Source organism: Maniola jurtina, chromosome Z, assembly GCF_905333055.1.
Source record: "Maniola jurtina chromosome Z, ilManJurt1.1, whole genome shotgun sequence".
Lineage (NCBI taxonomy): Eukaryota > Metazoa > Arthropoda > Insecta > Lepidoptera > Nymphalidae > Maniola > Maniola jurtina.
In genome coordinates this window covers 15,957,547-15,982,669 of record NC_060058.1, presented here as the reverse complement: position 1 = coordinate 15,982,669, position 25,123 = coordinate 15,957,547, and the positions used below count along the sequence as shown (strand labels likewise).

The 25,123-nt window shown below is 39.5% G+C and overlaps 1 protein-coding gene across 4 annotated transcripts in view; it reads right to left on the bottom strand.

The window, feature by feature from the left end:
- Positions 1–1,663: 1,663 nt before the first annotated feature.
- Positions 1,664–25,123, bottom strand: part of LOC123880704 (protein NDRG3-like) — a 73,594-nt gene continuing 50,134 nt past the window's right edge. For 2 of the 4 annotated variants that reach the window (XM_045928986.1, XM_045928989.1), the window contains exons 5-9: positions 19,441–19,582; positions 15,175–15,321; positions 7,800–8,045; positions 6,857–6,941; positions 1,664–3,203 (exon numbers count right to left, since the gene is read on the bottom strand). In XM_045928986.1, coding sequence (XP_045784942.1) covers positions 3,067–3,203; positions 6,857–6,941; positions 7,800–8,045; positions 15,175–15,321; positions 19,441–19,582 — 757 coding nt within the window. In that variant the 3' untranslated portion in view covers positions 1,664–3,066. Of the gene's footprint in view, positions 3,204–5,306; positions 5,468–6,856; positions 6,942–7,799; positions 8,046–15,174; positions 15,322–19,440; positions 19,583–25,123 lie in introns of all 4 variants that reach the window. The other 2 variants (XM_045928987.1, XM_045928988.1) reach the window with 2 other exon arrangements.

The window sequence follows — 25,123 nt, the reverse complement described above, 5'->3', positions numbered from 1 at the left end:
TGAAACACCGAAATAGCTCCGTAGCTAGTTTAATACTGACTGACTGACCTAATGCGAGTGCATCAAATATCAGACACACATAATTTTGTCTCATTTTAACCCTAATCAAAGTACGAGTATGAGCAAAGTCAAAGTGCCCTCAATACATTTCAGGGTGAGCTTTATAGAATGCACTTTGACTTTGCTCAGACTTAAGATTGAGTTAAAACGGGACAGATTTATGTGAGACATATAGATCTGTCTCGTTTCAACTCTGTCTTTAGTCTAAGCAAAGTCAGATGCCTTGATTGATTTGCGCTGTAGGTTAGCGACGACTATTAATTGACGAAAATCAGATATGATTGTTTGAGATTCGAAAGTAATCAAAAATAATAATCAATCTAATAACAAATCTTAATCAATATAGTAAAATATTTAAAATTTTCGTTCATAACGATGGTACCTATTCAGTGTGATACCTAAAAACCACGTCTTTATTCGTAGTTACATATAATATTATTTAATAAACAATTATTGTAATCATTAAGTTACAAATTATAATCTAATAAAAATAGGACAGAGGCCCTACTACCACCACTTAAATATTGTTTGTTGACATACCTGATACCGATTACCGATCATGATACGAAATGTCATAACAATATTAAAACATACTGTTCACTATAACTTGTCCTTTGCCGTCATGTTGGCACCATTGCAGTTCACACAATAATAAACCCTAAGTTCTAAGGAATAAAAAAAATAAAGCAATGATGCCAACATGACGGCAAGGGACAAGATATGAACGGTCTGCAGGTTAAGGAGTGGTGGCGCTCGCTCCAGCAATAAAATCAATAAACTAAAAAACACAAATTAGATTTCCGTAGTGCTAATTAAATTTTTTAAAACAATAACATTAAAATTAGTGAATAATTAATACAAATAAAATAACTAGCCCCTATCACGAAACTTATGATACATCCAATGTGACCGCCACAATCGTAATTATTATCTGAATTTAAGACAACATTCTAGCTATTTTATCATAAGGGAAATCTTAAGACACGGATTAAACCGTCGAATGACGCCACTGAAACCAGTGTTGTACTTGTAATACTTGTCTCTGTTACAACCTTAAGCAAAAATACGGTTTCCTAGAACAATCGCAAGAAAAGTCAACAGCGTTTAAAATCTAAACCAATAGGAATAATTGCGACGATCACACGATTTACGAAGTTTCGTAATCACGTTTTAAATTAAAAATGCGCGCCCCACTTCGTATGTTTTACGTAAATATAGTCTACATTAAATTTGCGCGTTTGAATCCCTATTTAAGTTTTGCTCTAGAGCATAAATGCGTTGTGGGTGCTTGCAATTTTATTTTAGAACACGTCTAAGGCTGTTTTTTCACTAAAGATATGCGAAAATACGTATAAAGGTTGTGTAAATAGGTTGGTTCTGCTAAGTCAGCCCTGGTATGAAAATTCACTGAAGTCGTTCTTTGACTTTGCTCCGACTTAAGTTTCAGTTAAAACGCATAAGATGTATGACTCAGAATAAATACCTGTAGAAAGTGTCCTTTTTTGACTCTTAACGATAGAACGAGATAGGTAAATGCATTTAAGCTCATATTAGACCGTGACGAATGATTATTTTTGTCCTTATCCCCGTCGACAGTATTTTCGTTTGTCAAAATGTATTTTGTACGCGAGATTTGGACAAACAACCTGAAGTGAGGTTAGGTTGACTCAAGTATTTTAAACAAATAATTGATTTGTTTTGTTTAATGTAATTTTTTTTAAGTTATTGTGTAATTGTGGGTTGCACTATATTAGGCTACAATAGCCGAATTAACGTAAAATATGAGGAATAACATTCAACAATTAAGTAACTCTGCTTGAGCGAGAGCGACTACAGTGGCCCGCAAGTTGCATATCATAGTGATATAACGCTGTCTCGCTTTAACTGTGTTTTAAGTCAGAGCAAAGTCAAAGTGTATTCTATAGATCTCAATCTAAGGTTGCAGTGTATAGAGCGCACACCGACTCAGATTTGAGACGAGACAGATTTATGTAGAGATATGAATCTGTCTTTGTTTTAACTCCATCTTAAAATTGAGCAAAGTCGAAAACATCTTCAGTGGAAACGCACCCTAAAAAGGATTCATTGAGCTAAGTTAAGAAATATAACGAAATAATTACATAGTTTTATATTATATCAATTTCGCACATATCATGTAGTGAAAAGGCAACCTAAGGGGTAATAACAAACATAGGAACAATACTTATTGGTTAAAGTAAAAACAATAAAAACAAATTATAAAATAATAATACCGTCTTGGTACCTAGAGGGGATATTAGGTGTGCGGTCACAGCTTAGCAATCATACAGTTTGGTGTTGAGATGTTGACTAAAACAATTACAATATCGCGGGCAATCGTATGCAATGTATGAACACCTTATAATCTTCCAACTGTATGATATAGAAGCTGTGTATTTGTGTGGGGTTTATTGGTACCGGATACATTTTGTCGGGTTGGGTACTGGGTATTCGCTGGGTGTGTAGGTGGGTGTGGGTATATTTGTAGCTGGTATTGGATGTAGGTGTATGGATGCCAGGTATTTAGGTTGTGGCTCGCACCCATATTAAATACCGAGTATTTGGTGCAGGTTGCTTTACTGCCGGGTATTTGGTAGAGTATATGGATACCAACAATTTGATGGGGGCGTATCGGTACCGGGTATTTATATGGATCCTCTACATCCACAATAGATACTGGGTATTCCGTGTGGGTGTATTGATACCGGGTATTCGGTATGATGTATGGATAACAGGAATGTGATGGGGCTGTATCGGTACTGGGAGTTTAGTATGGGTTCTTTACATCCACATTAGAAACTGGATACATTACATATTCGGTGGAGGTATATTAGTACCGGATTATTCAGTAGGGTATAAAGGTACCGGATATTTTGTGGGTGTATGGGTCCGAGTATTCCGTGTGGGTGTATTGGTATCGGGCATTATGGTTGTGGGTGTTAGTACTGGGTGTTGAGTGTGGGTGTGTAGGTACCGAGTACTGGGTATTTAGCAGGCGACGGAACAGGCCTCCGAGATAGGATTCTCGGTAATGCGAATGACGGGCGAGTGACGACACGCGCGACGTCGGCCTGCGTCCGACAGCCGACGGAAAGCGACAATCTTCGTCGGCGACAGTGGCGCCACTGTGAACACAAACATTTGTCACGGTGAATTAAACTGAAAATAAATTCAACGTAAAAAAAACTTTTTTAAAGTCAAATTAGTTTATTTAGCCGATGCAAACAATTATTTTTCACTAGCAAACCATTGACTTAGCTCATTTTGAAATAATATCGAAAATCTATTGACACAACACTAGTTTGCGATAAAAGGTAAAGTGAGACTAGAAGTTGTGTCAATTGATTTTCGATAGTATTACAACGTGAGCGAAGTATATGATGTATTCACATTACTAAAATCGTGTTCGATGAAACTGTCAAAATTTGTATAACAATGAACTGAATTAGTTACTCGTAAGAGTTGCTACCGTAAATATCATGGTAGGAATCATCACGTGGGAATCAGCTTAGCTCATTAAGTTTTAAGCAAAAACGAGAGCAGTCCGGATAATTTACACTGTCTCTCTTCACAACTTTATTTTATTCTGAAAATAAAATGTTATTATTATAATCAGCTCTACTTTAAAGCCGTACGCACTGCGCACTAATGTATTATGTGTCGTTCTGTAATCACTTGTGCTGAAAGGCGCAAACGGATTGCGAAGCAGAAGTAGCAATGGGCAGGCCACATAGTTCGAAAAACCGACAGACGTTGGAGTCCCACGGTAGTGACCTCATATTGAATTCAAATTCAAATTCAAATTATTTTTATTCAATTAAACTTTTACAAGTGCTTTTGAATCGTCAAAATAATCTACCATTGGAGAGCACAAGACCGCCACTAGGTGGGTAGACGACATCAAACGAGTGCAGGGAGCCGCTGGATTCAGGCCTATGCGGTGGATGTTCATAGGTTGATAACAATGATGAAACGGTGCATAATGAGAATTCAATGCAATTAACTAATAAGGTAACACTAGTAAAGCTCTATCTACATGTAGTTGAGAGGCATTTTTAAGTAAAATTGTCAAGCCCCACTTTCATTCGAATAATTGAAACATTTTACAATAGTTCGGCGTTCGGCAAATCAACTGACTACACTATACGGGATACGGCGAATGTTTTGTGTTTGTCGAATTTTTAAATAAATTTGGGAATCAGCCGCCCAAGGGCCGGCGCACATATGGCGGAGCGCAGCGCAGAGCATTTTTCACAGTCAAAGTATTATAGACATTGTCCTCATTGAAATAATATCTAAAATCAATTGTGCAACCGTGCGGATACTCGCGCATCCGCGCGCAGTCCCGCACGTGCTCGCGCATTCTCTGGTAGAAATTCGCGTAATGTGTCACGCGCATGCTCTGCGCTGCGCTCCGCCGCGCTCCGCCATATGTGCGCTGGCCCTAACAGATTCGACATTCTGTGATGGCCAAACCTTCTCTCTATGGTGTATTATTGTAGATATATATCCCGGGAAATAAATTATTCCCGCAAGATTTTCAATAAAACCATTCGGGTTAGGGCAAACATTTGGAACGATATGAATGCCGCCGGTCACACAATTCTAATTCGGAATATCACAAACCATTTGCCGCATACCGATAGTTGTGTCGAGCTATATACAATCTACCAAGTGATCTTCACTCTTTCTTTGAAAGTGTCAATATCGTAGCGGAAAAACTGAAGCCGAAAGGGCATAATTGAAATAAGGTAAAGCAAAGTACATAATTAATAATAGTAGATACGAGTAGGAGTGATGAGTGCCAAATCAAAGTTCTCCAGTGGAGACTATGTAGTGCAGGGCGCTCTCCAGCAAGATGGATCGACGATATCAAGAGGATGGTGAGAATTGGTTAGATGAGGAAGGTTGAGGGTGTACTGGCGCTCTTTGGGAATGTCTTAAGGATGACGGATGATGATGATAAAAAGTCATAATAAAACAATTAAAAAACACGACTGCCCTGCCGAAAGGAAATAAATTTAACATTTGAAAATTCTGACGCTATATTGATTTTTTTCAAATATAATGTAAGGATTCTAACGATACCAGACACATCCAAATCTGTTCAGACATTTAGAAGTTATGGTGGGAAAAAAACACACATATGTGAACTCAGAAAACAAAACCCTCTTTTTTGGGCAGTCGTGTAGTAAAAATAAATAAAAGTAAAAATAAATAAAACTTACGCAGTATGTGCGAGGCGCACTACGTGGGTAATAAGCCCACTACTGGTCCGCAGAAGAGCGGCTAGCGTGCTGGGTACCAGAGGAGCTAGCGTGCGAGGTACCTATTCTGTGCAGAGCCAGCACGGCTGCCACACGGCAAACAGACATCAGCGCATGCGTGGCTAAGATTTCATTTACGCCAGAACAATTTAGACTAGTTAATTCAGTTGCTTGATAAGTAAATAATATGGAGTATTGGAGAAGTCGTAAATCTAAGACTAAGGGTGCTTTTCCTCTGCAAACAGAATGACATCAGAGACATATGTTTTCGACCAATCAGATTAACCTGATTGGTCTATTGAAAACGCCTTCGCTCGACTCCAGTGGAAACGCACCCTTATAATTATTCGGACGATTCTAATAAAATTTAAAAATCGGTCCAACTAAGTTTACTATGTATGTACTCTGGGGCAGAAATATGAAAAATAAATTTAGCTTAAAACAAGTATTAAAAAAAAAATAAGTTAAGCGTGGTGTAAAATTGTATGGCATACATCTATAGACAGATAGAGGTATAAATTATATCTAGCGAGTTTTAAACAATATACAAGGTATATAATATCCGTAATATCTCGGCAAGCTACGGTTAGGACGGATATATAGATGTACCAAAATAAAATGAGCTTCGTGATACTCGTGGGAGATACGAGGACTTAGGGCCGGCGCATATATGGCGGAGCGCAGCGCAGAGCATTTTTCACAGTCAAAATATTATCGATATAGTCCTCATTGAAATAATATCTAAAATCAATTGTGCATCCGTGCGGATACTCGCGCATCCGCGCGCAGTCCCGCGCGTGCTCGCGCATTCTCTGGTAGAAATTTGCATAATGTGTCACGCGATTAGAAAACTTCGCGGGCATGCTCTGCGCTGCGCTTCACCATATGTGCGCCGGCCCTTAAAGAATTTGTTTAAAACTCCAATGTGACAACCCTGCAAACAGCTGATTGTGGAAATGAATTCGTAAAACTTCTGTGAACCCGAAGGATTGTTTGAACGTTTGTCGAGTAGCAAAGCTCGAAATAATCTATGGCACTAAATGTTTGGTACTACATATCTTATTTGTTATGTTATATGATTTGTCAAACACGCTGTACATAATATGCAAGTGCAAACTCCACGATTTTTTTCTCCAGATCAAATACTGACTTTATTCAATTAGAATAGAGTCTGTCGAACTTCCCGTTGACCTAGAAATGAAAGGCAGATGCGTAGGTCTTATAATACAAGTACGACTCTCGGACATCCAAACGGTCAAGGTTACCTCCACCACTTACTTGCGACAGTTTACACACTAGTTTAATGTACTATGTGTTATCAGATACCTATAACTTGCGACTGTCAGCCGATAGTTTGTTCCCGCTTTTATTTTCTTATGCACTACGTACACTACGTCACATTACTCAAACAGACTGTAAATGATGTGCAAACCGCCAAGAACATTTACGCAAACTATAGTTATTAATGTATGAGTGTGCGTTTGTTTGTTTGCGTGTTCGGTAACACTCACCGTAGCCCTCTCCTTGCAGGAACAGACGGAATGCCTGCGATACCGTGGCCGGTTGCTCTTCCAACGGCAACGCCGAATCAGACAACTGAAAAATTCAACAAAGGTGTTCAATTCGGTAGCCACTTTAAGCGCAAATTCTATTATTTTTAGTCCGTATCTCCAGCGAAAAATAAACCCTTATAGGATCACTTCGCTGTCTGTTTGTCTGTTGGTAAGACAAGCGAAGCAAAACCTATATTATGGTATTTCCTGTTGACCTAGAATCATGAAATTTGGCAGGTCTCAAGTAAACGGAAAGAGTAGCATGGTTGTATGGTGCAGACTGTAGACGGTAGACTATATAGTATAGTATATACGGTGGGTGCACTTTAAGGTGTAGGAGTGGAGACTGTAGCCTCTGTGATCGTAGTATTGTCAGTAAGTAGAACATAGTGTGCAGTAATCAGCACCATTATCCAGGTGGACTTGGCAGGGTCAAGGCGCGCGTTCAGCACCATGGTGTCATCCAGCATGGGGGAGAAGCCACCGGCTAGGTTGAGCACGGGGGGGACGCAGCGTGGCGTGTAGGAAGGTTGTATAATGTAAACTGTAGGGTGGGTGCACTGTAAGGTGTAGGAGTGGAGACTGTAGTCTCTGTGATCTTAGTATTGTCAGTAAGTAGAACATAGTGTGCAGTAATCAGCACCATTATCCAGGTGGACTTGGCAGGGTCAAGGCGCGCGTTCATCACCACGGTGTCATCCAGCATGGGGTAGAAGCCACCGGCTAGGTTGAACACGGGGGGGACGCAGCATGGCGTGTAGGAAGGTTGTATAATGTAAACTGTAGGGTATAGCACTGTAAACTGTAGGGTGGGTGCACTGTAACGTGTAGGAGTGGAGACTATAGTCTCTGTGATCTTAGTATTGTCAGTAAGTAGAAAATAGTGTGCAGTTATCAAAACCTTCATCCAGGTGGACTTGGCAGGGTCGAGGCGCGCGTTCAGTACCACGGTGTCATCCACCATGGGAGAGAAGCCACCGGCCAGGTTGAGCACGGGCGGGCGTAGAGTGACGCTGTCACGGGCTATGCCCAGGTCAATCCGACGCCCGTAGCACTCTATGAACATCGCCAGGTTGCCAGGGTTGCAGTTTCGGCTGAAGTACGAGCGGTAGTTTGCAGCCACGTCCGGGTTGCGCTCCTCGGGAGACTGAAACCACGTAACCATTTTTAGGGTTCCATAATAAAGCAATAGTTTCATCCATTCCATCTATGCGTCTGTATGTCACAAGTTCACAAAAAAAGTTGCAATTTAGCAGTTATAGATACCTGTTACAGCTAGAGTGTAAGTATAATCGAGAATAGGTAAAATACCTATTCTCGATTATACTATACGAAATATCATTATGATTTTTGGATAAAATTATCATGACTATGGTTTACAGAATTCTATCGGCATGAGAATATAATAAAATATAAAAATATTATATTTCGAATTTTCTTGAATTCTGAAAACTAGAATCACGATATTTTTATTCAAATGCGCGTGTATTTATATCGTAAGTGCTCGCAAAAATATCGCATGCACCTTATTATATCGCACATATAAACAAAATCGCCATTGCATATTTTACACCAATCTCGCATACAATTTACAACAATAACTACTAATATTGTAAATTTGTTTGTTCGTTTGTCCTTCAATCACTTCAAATCGGAACAACGGATCGACGTGATTTTTTGCATAGTTACAGTTATGGCACAACGCAGCGCAGAGCATGCCCGCGAAGTTTTCTAAGCGCGTGACACATTATGCGAATTTCTACCAGTGACTGCGCGCGGATGCGTGAGTACCCGCACGGATGCACAATTGATTTTAGATATTATTTCTACCAGGGACTACGCGCGGATGCGTGAGTATCCGCACGGCTGCACAATTGATTTTAGATATTATTTCAATGAGGACAATGTCGATAATATTTTGACTGTGAAAAATGCTCTGCGCTGCGCTCCGCCATATGTGCGCCGGCCCTTAAATATCTGGAGAGTGACATATAGAGCTACTTTTTATTACGCAACTCCCTCCGTGGATATAAAGGTTTTTGAAAATCTTCAGAATGAGGCGGCTTTAGACCATAGTAGACCAAGCCGGCCAAGTGCGGATTGGCAGACTCTACGTAAGGTATGAACGCTGCCTACAGGCATAACGCATAGCTGAGTTGACTCCTCCGGTAGTGGAGATGGTGAGGTAGGATGTGATGACGTGACGAGAGAGTCCAATGATTTGTCAACTTTGACAACCGTCACCCTTTCTGCACCGCTCCACTACTATATGCAGGTATGCGCTATACTTAGGCTACACCTATAATAATAGTGATATTTTACGCCATGTAGGTAAATTATAAAGTTAAAAGCTAGCATGCGAGCTGAGCGCCACGCGATTTGCATATTACGCAATCATCACTGTAATGCGGATTTGAACGGACTAAGCTACGCGATTTTGATTTCGCTTGGCATACTGCGCGTTTTAATTAAAATTTCAAACTGGAAAGAGATCTTTTACGCTTGTACTTATACAGAATGTAACCGGAACGCTAGCAAAAACGAAGACAGGTGATAATACTGATGATTACTGATAAGATATTACCAAATAAAACGCGAAAAAATAAATGAAAAATCCCGTGTTTTTAAAAGTTCACAATAAATTGCAAATCAGTGCAACTTCAGGGCAGTCGCCCTCCAGTCCTGCCAAGTCACAGACAACACAACAAACCTGCTTATAATCTGTCGACTGATTGCAGCTACAATAACAGAAAAAAATTACACTAAACGTTTACGACATCATATCTGTGTCTTTCATACAAGTTCCAAGTCCGTCCAAGCGTCAAGTGTTTTGAAGTCGCTGATTTGTCTAGTAGAATCATCATCCCTATTACGCCTAGGTAAAGCTTATTGGCAATACTATAAATAATATAAAAATAACCTTCGCTTTGCGTGCTAGGCTGGGGACTTGTGTGGGGAGGTATTACAAGGTCGCGGGCTACTGAATTAAATAAGGGAATATATTTTTCATATTAAAAACAGTTTTCGGTAGAGAGATCTACAAAGCTATACCTACTTATAGAAAGACATGTAAGTGAAGTAATGCTCCGTAATAGAATGTATAATGTCTTTAGGATATAACTCAAAATTTAAAAACCCCCGACACAAAAACCTCTATAAGAAAACTAAAAAAGAGCTGATAACTTTCAAACGGCTGAACCGATTTTCTTCGATTATAGCTACGAACACTCGATCAAGCCAACTTTCACACAAAAAAACTAAATTAAAATCGGTTCATTGGGGGACGATGTCGCTCGCGTCCGTAGGATTTACCACCTTTTCCTCGAACATGGCCCACCCTACACGTGTCCCCTGGGTGGTGCAAAACGAGCAGACAACGCCGAGCAACAGGCGGCGGTTAACTAACCTGTCCACGGCTACCACGAGCCCTGAGGCACTAAATACCCTCAAAAATTGTGGCAGTAGACCTTGGGAAAGTCCTGCTGGTGATCTTTCCCAACCCCCCCTTTAATATGAAATGTCGAGTAATAAAGAATGCGTTTTGTCGTGCGACCCGGCTAACCCCCGGCGCTCTCCGGTACCCGGGCCTGAGAGTGTGAAATCTGCTACCGAAGACACCACTGGAGTGAGTAACCAGGCTCCAGTGCCTGTAAATGTTACTGGAAAAAGACTAGTGCAGCAAGCATTCCATCCTAGCTTGTTTATATCGAGAGCAAGGAGCATGTCTATGAGCAGTCTACCCTGCTCTAGTAGTGAGAAGCCATCTACCAAAGCTCCCCAACAGATCCCCTGTAATGATGCAGAACCATGCAAAGATACATCTGCACAGCCTCCTGACTGGCAAAGAGTGCCCCTGATTAGAAACCCAAAAAGAAAAAAAATGGAAAGCTCACCTTCACCAGACAGAATTGAAACAAGCAACAGCTTTAGTGGACTAGTGGTTGACCAAACAGAAGAACAGTCAAATGAACCGAAAGCAAAGAAGCCCAGCAAACCTCCACCTATTATCTTATATGGTGTTGAAGACCTCAATAAACTAACTGAACTCCTAGAATCTGTTGCAGAGAAATCTCAGTTTAACTACAAAGTTATCAACAGAAATCAATTAAAAATTTTGACCTTTGATGTTGATATATATAAGATGTTAATATCTGTAATACGAGAAAATGGTTTGATTGGACACACCTTTAATAGGAAGGATAATAGAAATTACCGAATAGTTATTAGAAACTTGCATTATACAACTCCTTTTCATGCTATTAAGGAAGCCATTGAGGAAACAGGTAATACAGTGACAGGAGAAATAATAAATGCGAAGTTTGGCTCTGAAAAGAAACCTACCACTACTTTCTTTGCAAATCTTCTACCTGGCCCTAATAATAAAAAAGTTAAAGAGTTAAAGGTCATATACCACCAGACGGTAATCATAGAAGATCCGAGAAAACGAAAAACAGTAGTTCAGTGTCAAAGATGCCAACAGTATGGACATACAAAAAACTACTGCATGAAACCTTACCGCTGTGTTAAATGTGCAGGAGCTCACAAAACCTCAACATGCACAAAAACTGATCGCAATACACCAGCCATGTGCGCTCTATGCCTGGGTCCTCATCCAGCTAACTACAAAGGGTGTGAGGTGTACAAAGAAATCCTCAACAGGAAAACCAAAAAACAATACCCTAAAAAACAAGGGCAAGACCACCAAACATTCAAAGACAGTGATAAAATATCTCATCCAATTAATTTAAATTCCGTCAGTAGCAGACCACCAGCCAATCGAAACCCAAAAGAAAAGAAAACATATGCTGAAGCTACCAACTCAAAGCCACAAGAGTCAGATACAGAATCAAATGCATATAAAACATTAGAACACATGTTTATCAAGCAATCTGAAAAAATTGATTTTCTCCTACAACAAATGAGTACCTTGCTTCAACTCATAACAACGTTAATTTCAAAGGCACCAAAATAGGTTTAAAAATAGGTACTTGGAACATTAATGGATTATCTCCCAACAAAGATGAAGTAGAAATACTACTTCATATGCACAAACTTGATATTTTCCTCATATCAGAAACTCATTTTGTTAGTAACAGTCTGATAAAGATAAAAGGGTATAATATCTATCACACTAATCACCCAGATGGAACTGCACATGGAGGAACTGCAGTCATCATAAAAGCAACAATAGAGCACTATGAACTACCCCAATACAGCACTGAACAAATCCAAGCAACTTCAGTATCTATTTCGGACAAAAATGGCCCTTTTAATATCTCAGCTGTTTACTGTCCACCAAAACACAGGATATCTGAGGAACAATTTTCAAAGTTCTTTGGTAGCCTTGGTAACCGCTTTGTTGTTGGTGGTGACTGGAATTCCAAGCATCTCCATTGGGGCTCCAGGCTAATAACCACTCGAGGAAGGGAACTAAAGAAGAGTGTGGATAAAAACGTCCTTACTACTATTGCAACACCAGAACCCACGCACTGGCCTACAGACCCAAATAGACTGCCTGATGTTCTAGACTTCTTCATTTATAAGGGATTGTCTCGACTCTTCTTCACAATCAGTTCAACCTTAGATGGTTCCTCAAATCATATCCCAGTGATACTGACCATGAGTGCCCAAGTAACAAACAGTATGAAAAGGCTACAACTTTATAACAAAAGAACTGACTGGGAGGCGTTTCGTGGTATAGTAAATGATGAGCTTCAACTACAAATAGCGCTTAAATCTGAGGAAGACATTGATAATGCTACTACTAAGTTTATGACTACTGTTCAGTCAGCTTGTTGGAAGTGTACACCAGAAATATCCAATTCTTCACCGAGACATAAATCAGTTCCATCCGAAATTAAACTTCAAATAATGGAAAAAAGAAGACTACGAAGAGTATGGCACATTAGTAGACACCCAGAAGACAAAACAGTACTTAACAAAGCAATTAAGGACCTTAAAGACGCCATAGCTAAATCAAAGGATACTCTAACAGAATCATATCTGGAATCGTTGACAGCAACAAGTGTTACTAATTACTCCCTTTATCGTGCGTGTAAAAACTTAAATAAGCCTACAGACCCCAAGCCACCACTTAGATTGGAGGGCAACACATGGGCCAGAAGCCAGCAACAAAAAGCTGATGCTTTTGGAAACTACTTGGCCCAAATATTCACACCAAATGAAACTGATCCAGACAGTGACGAGACAGATATAGAAGACGTCCTTGGTCAGCCTTTCCAGTTGGATCTGCCCATCACGCCAACCAACCCAAATGAGATTATTAACATAATAAAACGTATGGATGGCAAGAAAGCGCCTGGTTTTGATCTAATTGATAAAAGAGTCCTATCGGAACTACCGCGAAAAGGTATTATGTTCCTCACCATTTTATTTAATGGCATCATTCGTGTTGGTTATTTCCCAGCTCTGTGGAAGGTCTCGCAAATTATAATGATAGCAAAGCCTGGTAAACCCGTTCAAGAAATAACCTCATACAGACCAATCAGTTTATTACCGGTGATATCAAAAATTTGTGAAAAAGTTGTGTTGCAAAGGCTTATGAAAGATCTCTGCTCAAGATGTATCATCCCAGACCATCAATTTGGCTTCCGGCAGCATCATGGAACTGTTGAGCAAGTACATAGGGTATGCAGAACAATAAGAGATGCACTGGAACACAAAGAATACTGCTCTTCTGCTTTCCTCGATGTGCAGCAAGCATTTGATAAAGTGTGGCATACAGGACTACTATTCAAAATTAAATCGCTACTACCTCATACATTCTTCGGTCTATTGAAATCCTACCTGACTGATAGAATATTTCAAGTCAAAGAAGGTGAATGCACTTCACCGTTTCACCCAATCACATCTGGCGTGCCACAAGGCTCAGTGCTAGGTCCTGTGCTTTACACAATCTATACAAGTGACCTACCTCAAATTGATGATGTCACTGTGGCTACATTTGCGGATGATACAGCTGTTCTTGCTCGCAGTAAATCTCCTGAAGAAGCTTCAGCTATTCTGCAACGTGGACTAAATGAGATCGACAAATGGCTGTCAAAATGGAGGATAAAAACGAGCGCTTCAAAATCAGTCCATATAACATTTACTCTTCGTCGAGGAAACTGTCCTCCGGTCTCGCTGCGTAACAATCAGCTACCACAAAGCGACAACTTTAGGTACCTGGGCATGCACTTAGATAGAAGGCTAACCTGGAAGAAACATGTCCAAATAAAGAGGGATGAGATCTATCATAGATATAGAGGACTGTACTGGATGCTCTCAAGGAACTCCAGACTCTCTCTAGACAACAAGTTACTGATATACAAAGCAATAATAAAGCCAATATGGTCATATGGCATACAACTTTGGGGATCAGCATGCAACTCCAATATTCAAATTATACAAAGAGCTCAAAATTATATTTTGAAACAACTGTCCAACGCGCCATGGTTCCTACAAATATCGGAAATTCATGAGCACTTAAACATTAACACAGTAAAGGAAGAAATTCTAACTTATAGTTGCAACTACAAAACAAGGCTTACTAACCACCCAAATCGCCTGGCAGTGCAGCTGACAATGCCACAGGCAATCCGTCGACTAAAGAGAAAGCATATACTAGACATTTAGCTGAGACTTATGGAGTTTTCCCGCTGGGGAAGTTTTCTCCTAATGAACGCCAACTTCCTCCAACCAATCTGCTCATAGTCCACCGACTGATCGCATGATAAGGCAACCCCTCAAAAAAAAAAAAAAAAAAATCGGTTCATTCGTTTAGGAGCTACGATACCACAGACAGATACACAGGTACACACGTTAAACTTATAACACCCCTTTTTTTTGGGTGGGGGGTTAAAAATACACTAATTACTAGCCAACGCATCCGGCTTCGCTTGGGTGAAATTTGATATACCTTTAGCCTATTTTACTTTTGGATATAGGAGAAGCAGTCCTAGCAGCCATTTTCGGTAGGATTGACGTTTGAACGTTACTGTCGTGCGAAAAAAGATCTGGCAACTAATGATGCAGCTTAATATGGAGTGCTCTTGCTCAGAAGTTGCATTTCATTTCTAGACTTACCTATATTCAAAGTGGAGAGGAAAAATTATGCCGGAAGTCTGTTTTATATCCAAGCGGTTCGAATATGGAACAGACTGCGAATTAGAAACGAGGAAACAAACAGGTACGTACCGTGGAATTGTCAAACCGTGCTTATGGAAGTTTTAGTTTAAAACTGTTTATTAAAATAAAGAATTTAAATTGATACTCACCCTGCCGAGGTGGTGCCAGACGAGGTAGTCGACGACAGCCGCAGTCATACCACGCGAGCGTAGTGAGCGCGAGTTGAGCTTGTGCGACGCCCACTCGAGCCAGCCAGGCGCTGTGGACGTGCAGTTTACGAGCATCAACGCATCCACCTGCCGCACAAACGTACTGACTGTAGTGTTTGTACTTTGTATTTATTGTATAGAAAAAAGTTAGTACAAAAATTACTTCAAATCGTCATAATCCATACTAATATTCTAAAAGCGAAAGTGTCTGTGTGTCTGCTAGCTTTCACGGCCCAACAGTTAAAGCGATTTTGATAAAATTTGGTACAGAGTTAGCTTACATCTCGGGAAAGGACATAGGTTACTTTTTATCACGGAAAATTGAAAGAGTTTACTCGGGATTTTTAAAGGCCGATCTGTTTAACCAATCTATATGAAATTTGGTACACAGCTACCTCTTGCATGCCGGCAACTGACAAAGACTACTCTTTATACCGGAAAATCAAAGAGTTCCTACGGGATTTAAAAAAAATTAAATCCACACGGATGAAGTCTAGTAAAAAATAATTAAATAATTCGAATTCACTTATTCAAACTAATATTGTTAATGCGAATGTCTCCCTGTCTGTTAGCTTTTCATAGTCCATCTGTTTTTATTACAGAGACAGTTTTACATATCCCGGAGAAGGACATAGGCTACTTTAATCCCAGAAAATCAAAGAGTTTTCACGGATTTTAAAGGCCCATTCATTTGAGAGTTAGCTTGCATCTTATAGGTTAAGGAAATAGGTATTCTTACAGTAGCTTCTCAATATATTTACACTAATATAATTTTTGTAAGACAAAACATTCTTAGTTACAAAAAAATCAGTGATTTCCATGACCGGCAAACTAGAAACCGTAATAGGCTCGCACACCCTACGCTCCGCCTCAGGAAAGTGGGAAAGTCGTTTGTGGGAATGAGTGTAGTATTTTATAATAAAATTCCACAATCTATTTTAGACTTGCCTTTACACAAGTTTAAAAAATCTATTAAAAGTATGCTCCTGAAAAAAGCTTATTATACAATCGAAGAGACAAAAAAGCTTGGATTTAACTCGCTCCAGCAATACACAGCGCTGCAATTGATTGTATACAGTATGGCATATTATTGTAAATTGTACATTTGAAAAGAGCAACCGCCGAGTTTCTTGCTGGTTCTTCTCGGTAGGAACGGCATTCCGAACCAGTGGTAGATTATTTTGACGATTCAAAAGTACTTGTAAAAGTCTAATTGAATAAAAATAATTTGAATTTGAATTTGAGTTTGAATAGACGGACAGACGGACAAACTTTTATCTCGGAAAATCAAAGACATTCAACCGGATTTTCAAAACTAAAACAAAATAGACTACAGGCCCATGTTTAAAAATGGGTGGGTCATATGAACCACCAGGTGACGTATACAGGACGATATAAGAGCATAAAATAATAAGTTTCAGCACTATGCCGTCACTTGTAAGCTGTCCAACAGAGTGCTGGTGAGAATTGAAAAGTGCAGGTAGAGTGAGTACATTTTGGTCATATATTTTTGTACGGCATTTTTACCATCGATAGATCCATGAAAAATAATAAGAAAGCGCGCAGTGCCGTAAAAAAATGGTGCGCCACAAAGTCAGTAAATGTTTTGATTTTCTGACAATTTCCGGGGTAAATTTGGTCATTTAATTCTGTACGGCACTAGTTTCATACTGTTTCAATACAGCCTCTAATCCATTATTCCGCAACGCCGTACAAAAATCATGCGACAAGGGGAAAAAATTGAGGGTAGCAACCCCCTCTCTTTCCGTGGTCCGGGGGGTGATTTGAGAAAGTACGGCTTTGGTTCCAAAACATTATCTAGCACTCAAAAGTACTATTAAAAATAATGCCGTAAAAAAATTAGTGTTCATTTGAATGTGTATCAATAATTATCTTAATTTCATCGTATACTTAATTTTTAAAGCTGTAAAATCATTTGACTCTGTACGGCAACTTTTTTTTTAACATGATAGTGTAAAATACTATTGTTATATAGTATTGCCGTTCAAAAGAAACTGTTCTAAAAAAAATTATAGATAATTACAAAAACTGAAATTTTTCAAATTATTGCAAAAGTTTAAATATTCATAGATTAATAAAATATAGCAATTTTCTACGCTTTTCCCTTGTTTTAAATAGTATTAAGATAAATAAATTAGGAAAAAATTATGCCGTACATTTTAATGCAGACCATATCTTTTAGGCTGATGAAAATGACGCTACCATTTTAAGGGTAGTACTTTATGGCCATCTGATACTGTACGGCATTAACATATTTTTGAAGAGAACAATTGATAATATGATAAAATCACTATGCCGTCTAACTGAAGTGAACGGGTGTGTATATAATATCCACATCCCCTACAAACCTTTGGACCAACGAAAATGTACGGCATGTAAAAAAATATTATCTATGCATAAAACACTTTCAAAATAAATTAATTTTATGTTGTTTCAAATCACCCCCCGGACCACGGAAAGAGAGGGGGTTGCTACCCTCAATTTTTTCCCCTTGTCGCATGATTTTTGTACGGCGTTGCGGAATAATGGATTAGAGGCTGTATTGAAACAGTATTAAACTAGTGCCGTACAGAATTAAATGACCAAATTTACCCCGGAAATTGTCAGAAAATCAAAACATTTACTGACTTTGTGGCGCACCATTTTTTTACGGCACTGCGCGCTTTCTTATTATTTTTCATGGATCTATCGATGGTAAAAATGCCGTACAAAAATATATGACCAAAATGTACTCACTCTACCTGCACTTTTCAATTCTCACCAGCACTCTGTTGGACAGCTTACAAGTGACGGCATAGTGCTGAAACTTATTATTTTATGCTCTTATATCGTCCTGTATACGTCACCTGGTGGTTCATATGACCCACCCATTTTTAAACATGGGCCTGTAGTCTAAAAGATTTTGAGATCAAAATGCAAACTAAATGATGAAATAGTATTTAATATTTTCAACATTCTATTCCATTTAAATTGAAAACCAATAAAACACTTCGTTATTCTAGTCATCCTGAAAACGTGACAATTGGAATAACAAGACTGAAAATATCAATTACAAAGTTTTTAATTAATTCAATTTCAAAAATGCGAGTTAGGTATTTCAGAAATGCAATTTGGCCTTTGCGCCAATTCTGAAGCGGCGAGTGACTGCAAACTTTCAACTTGGCTTCTGCCAAGCTGCCAAGCACCAGGGCTTGGCAACCGGCGGCCCCGGGGGCTCGTTTAGCGACAATATTTTATACACACAACACTTGAAACGGCTTTTATGTCCAACGGAGCAGTAAAATATCAAATCATTTTAATCTAAATTTTCATGAACTGTTACGCGTCGCGACGGAAATTTAATGGTGTCAACGATTCAATATTCAGTCATACTAATACTGTGAATGCGAAAATGGATTGCATAAGTGATGATGCAGTCATACCCATACCTGTGCCCATACCCCTTTGTTTTCTACACGGCATTGTACCGGAACGCTAAATGCTTGACGACACGGCCTTGCCAGTAGGGTGGTAATTAGCTACGGCCGAAGCCTCCCACGAGACCAGACCGGAGATTTAGAAATTAAAAAAATTCGAACCCCTGCCGGGAAGGGACCTCCCACTAATAAGACGTAGTTAATAATATTAGTTTCTAGAACGTGTAGTCTACAATATTGCATCGAGTTTGGGAACCAAACTACGTTTGTATAGAGTGGGTGTCTGAGAGACTACTGTTAATTACATATCAACTAAGATACGCAACAGGGCTGCAGATGTTAGTGATAACAATCCGGACCGAAAGCACGTTTCCTGCGAGACATGATGGTAAATTAAACTTCCTCTAAACTTCTAATCTAAAGTATGATTACCGACGTTCTCTGTGTATCCACTAAAGACTTCTAAACTGTAATAAATACACAGTAGGTAGTAGTGTTTTAACAGTTCACTAATAATATTATAGAAAGAGGGTGATAGGAAGAGCTATGCTTGGAGTAACTCTACGTAATCAAATATTTTTTATTACCTACGGTTCGCGAGATACAACCCACTGACTGTCAGACGGACGGACGGATGGACAGCGGAGGCTTAGTAATAGGGTTCCGTTGGCACCTTCGGAATGAGTTGATGATCGCTAAATTTTAAGTTCGGAATTACCCGTTCTATGGTCATCCGTGGTAGTACTATGTAGAGGTCGTTAATGGTTACCTTTGTCGGGTTAATAAGGGCGAATCTTGCCAAGATGTGGGCCCCGGCGCCTACTCCGACACCGATGAAACTCTTGATGCCAAAGTGCACCAGCACAAAGCTGATCTGGTGCGCTAGTTCCTCCATCGTTGGGTACAAATAACTGTAACAAAATAAAATGCTGTTTAACTGCAAGGAATCGTCAAGGTCTGCACCCGCACGTATTCGAAATTCCATGGACATGAACGAAGCGATATGCCTCCTCGTTTCTAATTTGAACCGCTAGGATATGGAACACCCTTCTTCTCCCCTTTAAATAGGGGTAAATTCAAGTAAAAGGGGATCTTCTAGGCAAGCGCGCTCCATCTTAGACTGCAACATTACTTGCCAGCAAATCTGATTGCAACCAAGCGCTAGTCTATTAAAAAAAATTTGCGAAACTCCCCTGAGTTACAAGGTGACTGGTATAACATCTGGTGGGAGGCTTTGGCCGTGGCTATTTACCACCCTACCAGCTAAGCCGTGCAGTCAAGCAATTTAGCGTTTCGTTACGATACTGAGTAGAAACCGATCAGGCTATGAGTTTAATGAACAGCTTCCATCTTAGACTGCTCATCACTAACCATCAGGTGAGATGGCTGACACAGCCAAGGGCTGACAAGTATCGAAATAAAAAAACGTTGCGATCATAGTAGGAGTTGTAGGCGAGGCCAGATTATTTCAAATGACCCCTAGGTAAATACTTTTAGTCGACAACATACGTCGCACTGCAGCATGGCATCTTGAGATTTGCGAACGCCTTCAAGTACCTATTAGAACTTATTGAAGTCATGTTGAACAAGTTTCAGGCACTAGTTATGTGTTAGCGGTGGGTCGATAACGGTTTTTCATAACTAGACAGTTAAGTTGAGTTCTATTGGATAGAATCAGGCGTTACTTTGCGGAAGTTCATGTTTAGCAAGAAACAGTTAAAAATTATTTACAATACAGCATTACTTGACAATACAGCATTGTAAAGTCAAAATCTCCTGAGGATGCTCCGGTATCGGGGCGAAACGTGCGTCGAGAGTAGTGGAAAAGTCTTGTGTGGTGTTGCATGTGAATGGTGGTGGCAGTGCTTGCTTGGGAACTTGGCTTTATTGCTTGGTTGGGAAGGTAAGCGGTGCTCAGCTTGTAACTGCATGTTTGACCATACAGATTTATCCTGTTGGCGGATTATAGCAAATTAATTTTTAACTGTTTCTTAAGTTGAGTTCGTCAAGTAGTTCGCGTAAATCTTCTTGGCAGTGGACATGGTTATAGATCGTTTGCAGACAATTTACTGTCTTTATATTACATTACATTTGTCATTTGTATGTATGTATCACGTTTACTAGAAGTTTAATGGTTAATTTAACTCGTTAATTAATTAATGCTTCGTTATTATGTATGCTCTTAACCTTAAGCCCTTTCAGTACCCAAACACTATATGGGGTAGGTAGGTACTGCAAACCGTCGTAATTCGGAGTGCCTTATTCATTTTATTCTGACAAGGGTCTGACTTCATTATACCTATTGATAAGAAACATCTCAGGTATGAGGTAACTGTATAAACCACTTTACAAACAATCCAAGGTCTACAAAAACGGTCAACCCGTTGGAGCTATGATATCTACATACCCAATCATCATCATGATTAACTTATCGCTAGCCCACTACTGAGCATGGATCTCTTTTCAGAATGAGAAGAGTTTCGGCCATTATATTCAAATTGTCAATTGCTGAATTTGCAATACAATAATGTAGTGCTGATAATTATTAATTACTATATTTACGAGGGTTCCAAACGCGCCCAGGTCTGAGAAGAGCCCACAACAAACTCAGCCCAGTATTCTTTTTTATTATCACCACTGCTACACCATGCGATAAAAAGCAGCCTATGTCACTCTCCGGGTCTGGAAGTATAGCCATGCAATCACGTTGATCCGTTTGCTCCGTTACGACTTGATTGAAGGACAAACGAACCAACCAATAAACAATTTTACCTTTGCATTTAAATACTGCCGATGGGGCAGACGTGTTCTGGAGTGGAGACCGCGTACCGGTAAGCGCAGTGTGGGACGACCTCCTGCCCGCTGGACCGATGACCTGAAGAAGGTGGCGGGGAGCGGGTGGATGAGGAAGGCGGAGGACCGTGTTTGGTGGCGCGCTCTTGGAAAGGCCTATGTCCAGCAGTGAACGCATACAGGCTGATGGAATGGAATGGAATGGAATTTAAATACTATGGGTAATATGATAGTTTTCACGGGTATCTGTAAAGATAGTAATGCGGCGGGTTCCCAGTTCCTTACGCATACGACTCAATTAAGGGAACGAAATTTCGACACTTACGTTTAACTGTTATTATCAGTATCAGATCACAGCGAGAAGACTAAAAAGGCCTAAACCTTTTCAGTTAGTGTATAATGAGTATAAGTGAAATAATGTATCTAGAAAAGTGTAAGTGTAATGAAAGAACACGTGAACAAAGTGTATCTCTAATCAAGAAAGACTGAGATACATCATTGGACAATTTTTTGGTACTTATACAAGTGTAAATTAAAAATTGATAACACCCCCGACAAGTGACGGTTACAGTATCTAGAAAAGAGCTGATAACTTTCAAACGGCTGAACCGATTTTCTTGGAGTATAGCTAAGAACACTCCCGATTAAGCCACCTTTCAAACAAAAAAAACTAAATTAAGATCGGTTCGATCGGTTTAAGGTAAGATCGATTAGTTTAGGAGCTACGATGCCACAGACAGATACACAGATTCACATGTCAAACTTATAACACCCCTCTTTTTGGGTCGGGGGTTAAAGAGTAGACTTGTAATGCCCAGTTCTAGGCGAGAGTGATCTTAGCTATAATTCAAGAAAAAATAAAACCGACTTCAAAAACCAAAAACACTCAAAAGTAGAAAATAATTTTTGTTTAGCTACACATGTAATGTACCTAGGTATGAAGTCGAGCGAGCATATTAAAACAAAATTAGAAATCCAAGAGTGAAGCTCGCCCGACTTCATACCTAGGTACATTACATGTGTAGCTAAACAAAAATTATTTTCTACTTTTTAGTGTTTTTGGTTTTTGAAGTCGGTTTTATTTTTCTTTTGAAAATTTTTTATTTCACAATTTTTAGTGGCCCCACTGTACTATAACATGCTATGCCCAGTTAAAACCCTACTGTTTACTAAGCTATTACAGTGATCGCGAGCAATTTGCTCTTATCCATTGAGGAGTTCTGTTCTCCATCTCCGAAGATATTCATCAGATCTTCACCAAATTTATATGGGACCACCTCACAGTATACCCTTTCAAACAAAAAAAAAAAAATTTTCAAATCGGTCCAGGGGTCTTTGAGTAATCGGGGAACATACATAAAAAAAAAAAAAATAATAAAGATCCCGACGAATTGAGAACCTCCTCCTTTTTTGGAAGTCGGTTAAAAATCAGTTCAGCCGTTTGAAAGTTATCAGCTCTTTTTAACCCCCGACCCAAAAAGAGGGTTGTTATAAGTTTGACGTGTGTATCTGTGTATCTGTCTGTGGCATCGTATCTCCTAAACTAATGAACCGATTTTAATTTAGTTTTTTTTTTTTTGTTTGAAAGGTGGCTTAATCGGGAGTGTTCTTAGGTATACTCCAAGAAAATCGGTTCAGCCGTTTGAAAGTTATCAGCTCTTTTCTAGTTACTATAACCTTCACTTGTCGGGGGTGTTATAAATTTTTAATTTACACTTGTCTAGTTACTGTAACCTTCACTTGGCAGGGGTGTTATAAATTTTTAATTAACAGTTGTATTTCTTGCATTTACAAGACAGTCGCTTTTTTATACTTTCTTGTGTAGGTACTGTTTTATGTTCTTACAGCAACCGAGTGAAATAGCTTGAAATCGATTAGGAACTCTTGGCATAATGAAGGTATATATAGCTATTATAAGCTAGCGTTCAGTAGCTATTGCGCCCGTTGGTGCAGTGTTACATAACGGATACGAGGGGTTGAATGAAATTCTCGTACTTACTACAAGTTACGACTACATAGTAATAGCAAAAAACCGGCCATGTGCGAGTCAGACTCGCGCACCGAGGGTTCCGTACTCGGATATTTTTTCCGGCATTTTGCACGATAAATCAAAAACTATTACTTATGCATAAAAATAAATAAAAATCTGTTTTAGAATGTACAGTTCGTATAGTTATCTTACTTTGAAAGTAGAAAATACTAAATTATTTGTTTATGACCACATTTTAATTTTTTCGTGTGATGTAACCACAAAATCACGGTTTTCGGATTTTTTCCTTTACTTATGCTATAAAGCCTACCTACTGCCAAACATGATTTTAGGTCAACGGTAAGTACCCTATAGGATTTCTTGACAGACACAACAGACGGAGAGACAGACAACAAAGTCAGACAACAATATACACAATACAATAATATAGATAACAAGATAGACAGACACAATTTCGCAATTATAATATTAGTATGGATATTTTATTAGTTTGATGTTTTTGACCCTCTCGACGTATCGATGGAAATATGGAGTGACGCTCGACTCCTTAACGAGGAAAATTCAAGAAGCTTCGAGACTTTTTTAAGTGATCTCTGCTGATTGCTCCCTATTATAACAGTAAATATGCACTTACTTCTTATGTGCACGGAAAAATAAGATGACGTTTTCCATCTTACTTTTTCATGCACATAAGTACGCGGCAAGTTGAAATGGCTATCGGGGTATGAGGGTGGGGGACGCCCGCATCACCCGCAGCGGGTTAGCACGGAAGCCACCCCGTTCGCCATCACCACCTGTCGCGAACTATACATACTAATACATAAATACTACATACTACCTTCAGTAAACTATATCCCATTAACTGTGTTTCGCCGGGGGTACATCTTATTATTAGTATTTTCAAAGTAAGATAACTATACCAAGTGGGGTATCAAATGAAAGAGCTTTACCTCTACATTCTAAAACAGTTTAATATTGCAAAATGTCGGAAAAAATACCCGAGTACGGAACTCTCGGTGCCCGAGTCTGACTCGCACTTGGCCGGTTTTTGTTAGAAATAGCCATACTACAGGTACTCAGTTGGTATTTCTGAACGTAAGTCGTGTTAGCGAGGTTCAGGCGGAGGGCTGTACCTGTGGCTGTACCGCAGTGTTATGTAAGCGGCGTTCGATAGAAGCTCGGGACGCTAGGTACAGATAGCCTGACAATCTTAGAGGAATGCCTAAGTATAGTCCGCGACGAGTTGAGACGGCAATCGGGCTATGAGGCGGGGAGAATCCCGCACACCCACACGTCGCCCGCATCGGGTTAGCCCGGGGGATGTGCGGTTGTACGGGGCGTTCTCTCCCCGATTGCCATTTCAACCTGTCTACTATAGACAGTAGACACTGGTAGGCACAGAGCACAACTAAATACAGTATTCGCATCCTCTTCTTGCCTACTAATGTAATACATAAAGCTATATATAATACGTCCATGATGTAATATGAAAAGGACATACACAGTTTGACAGTTTTAAAAATTTATAGCTGTCAAGCCTTGTGACTTTATTTGCGAGCCTGTTGTTTAGTAGATGTGTGCACTAGTGTCTTTAAATGTAAAATTTTTGTTCCATCCCCTTTCAGGATAAAAAGTAGCCTATGAAACAGAAATAGCTTTCTTCTCAGAG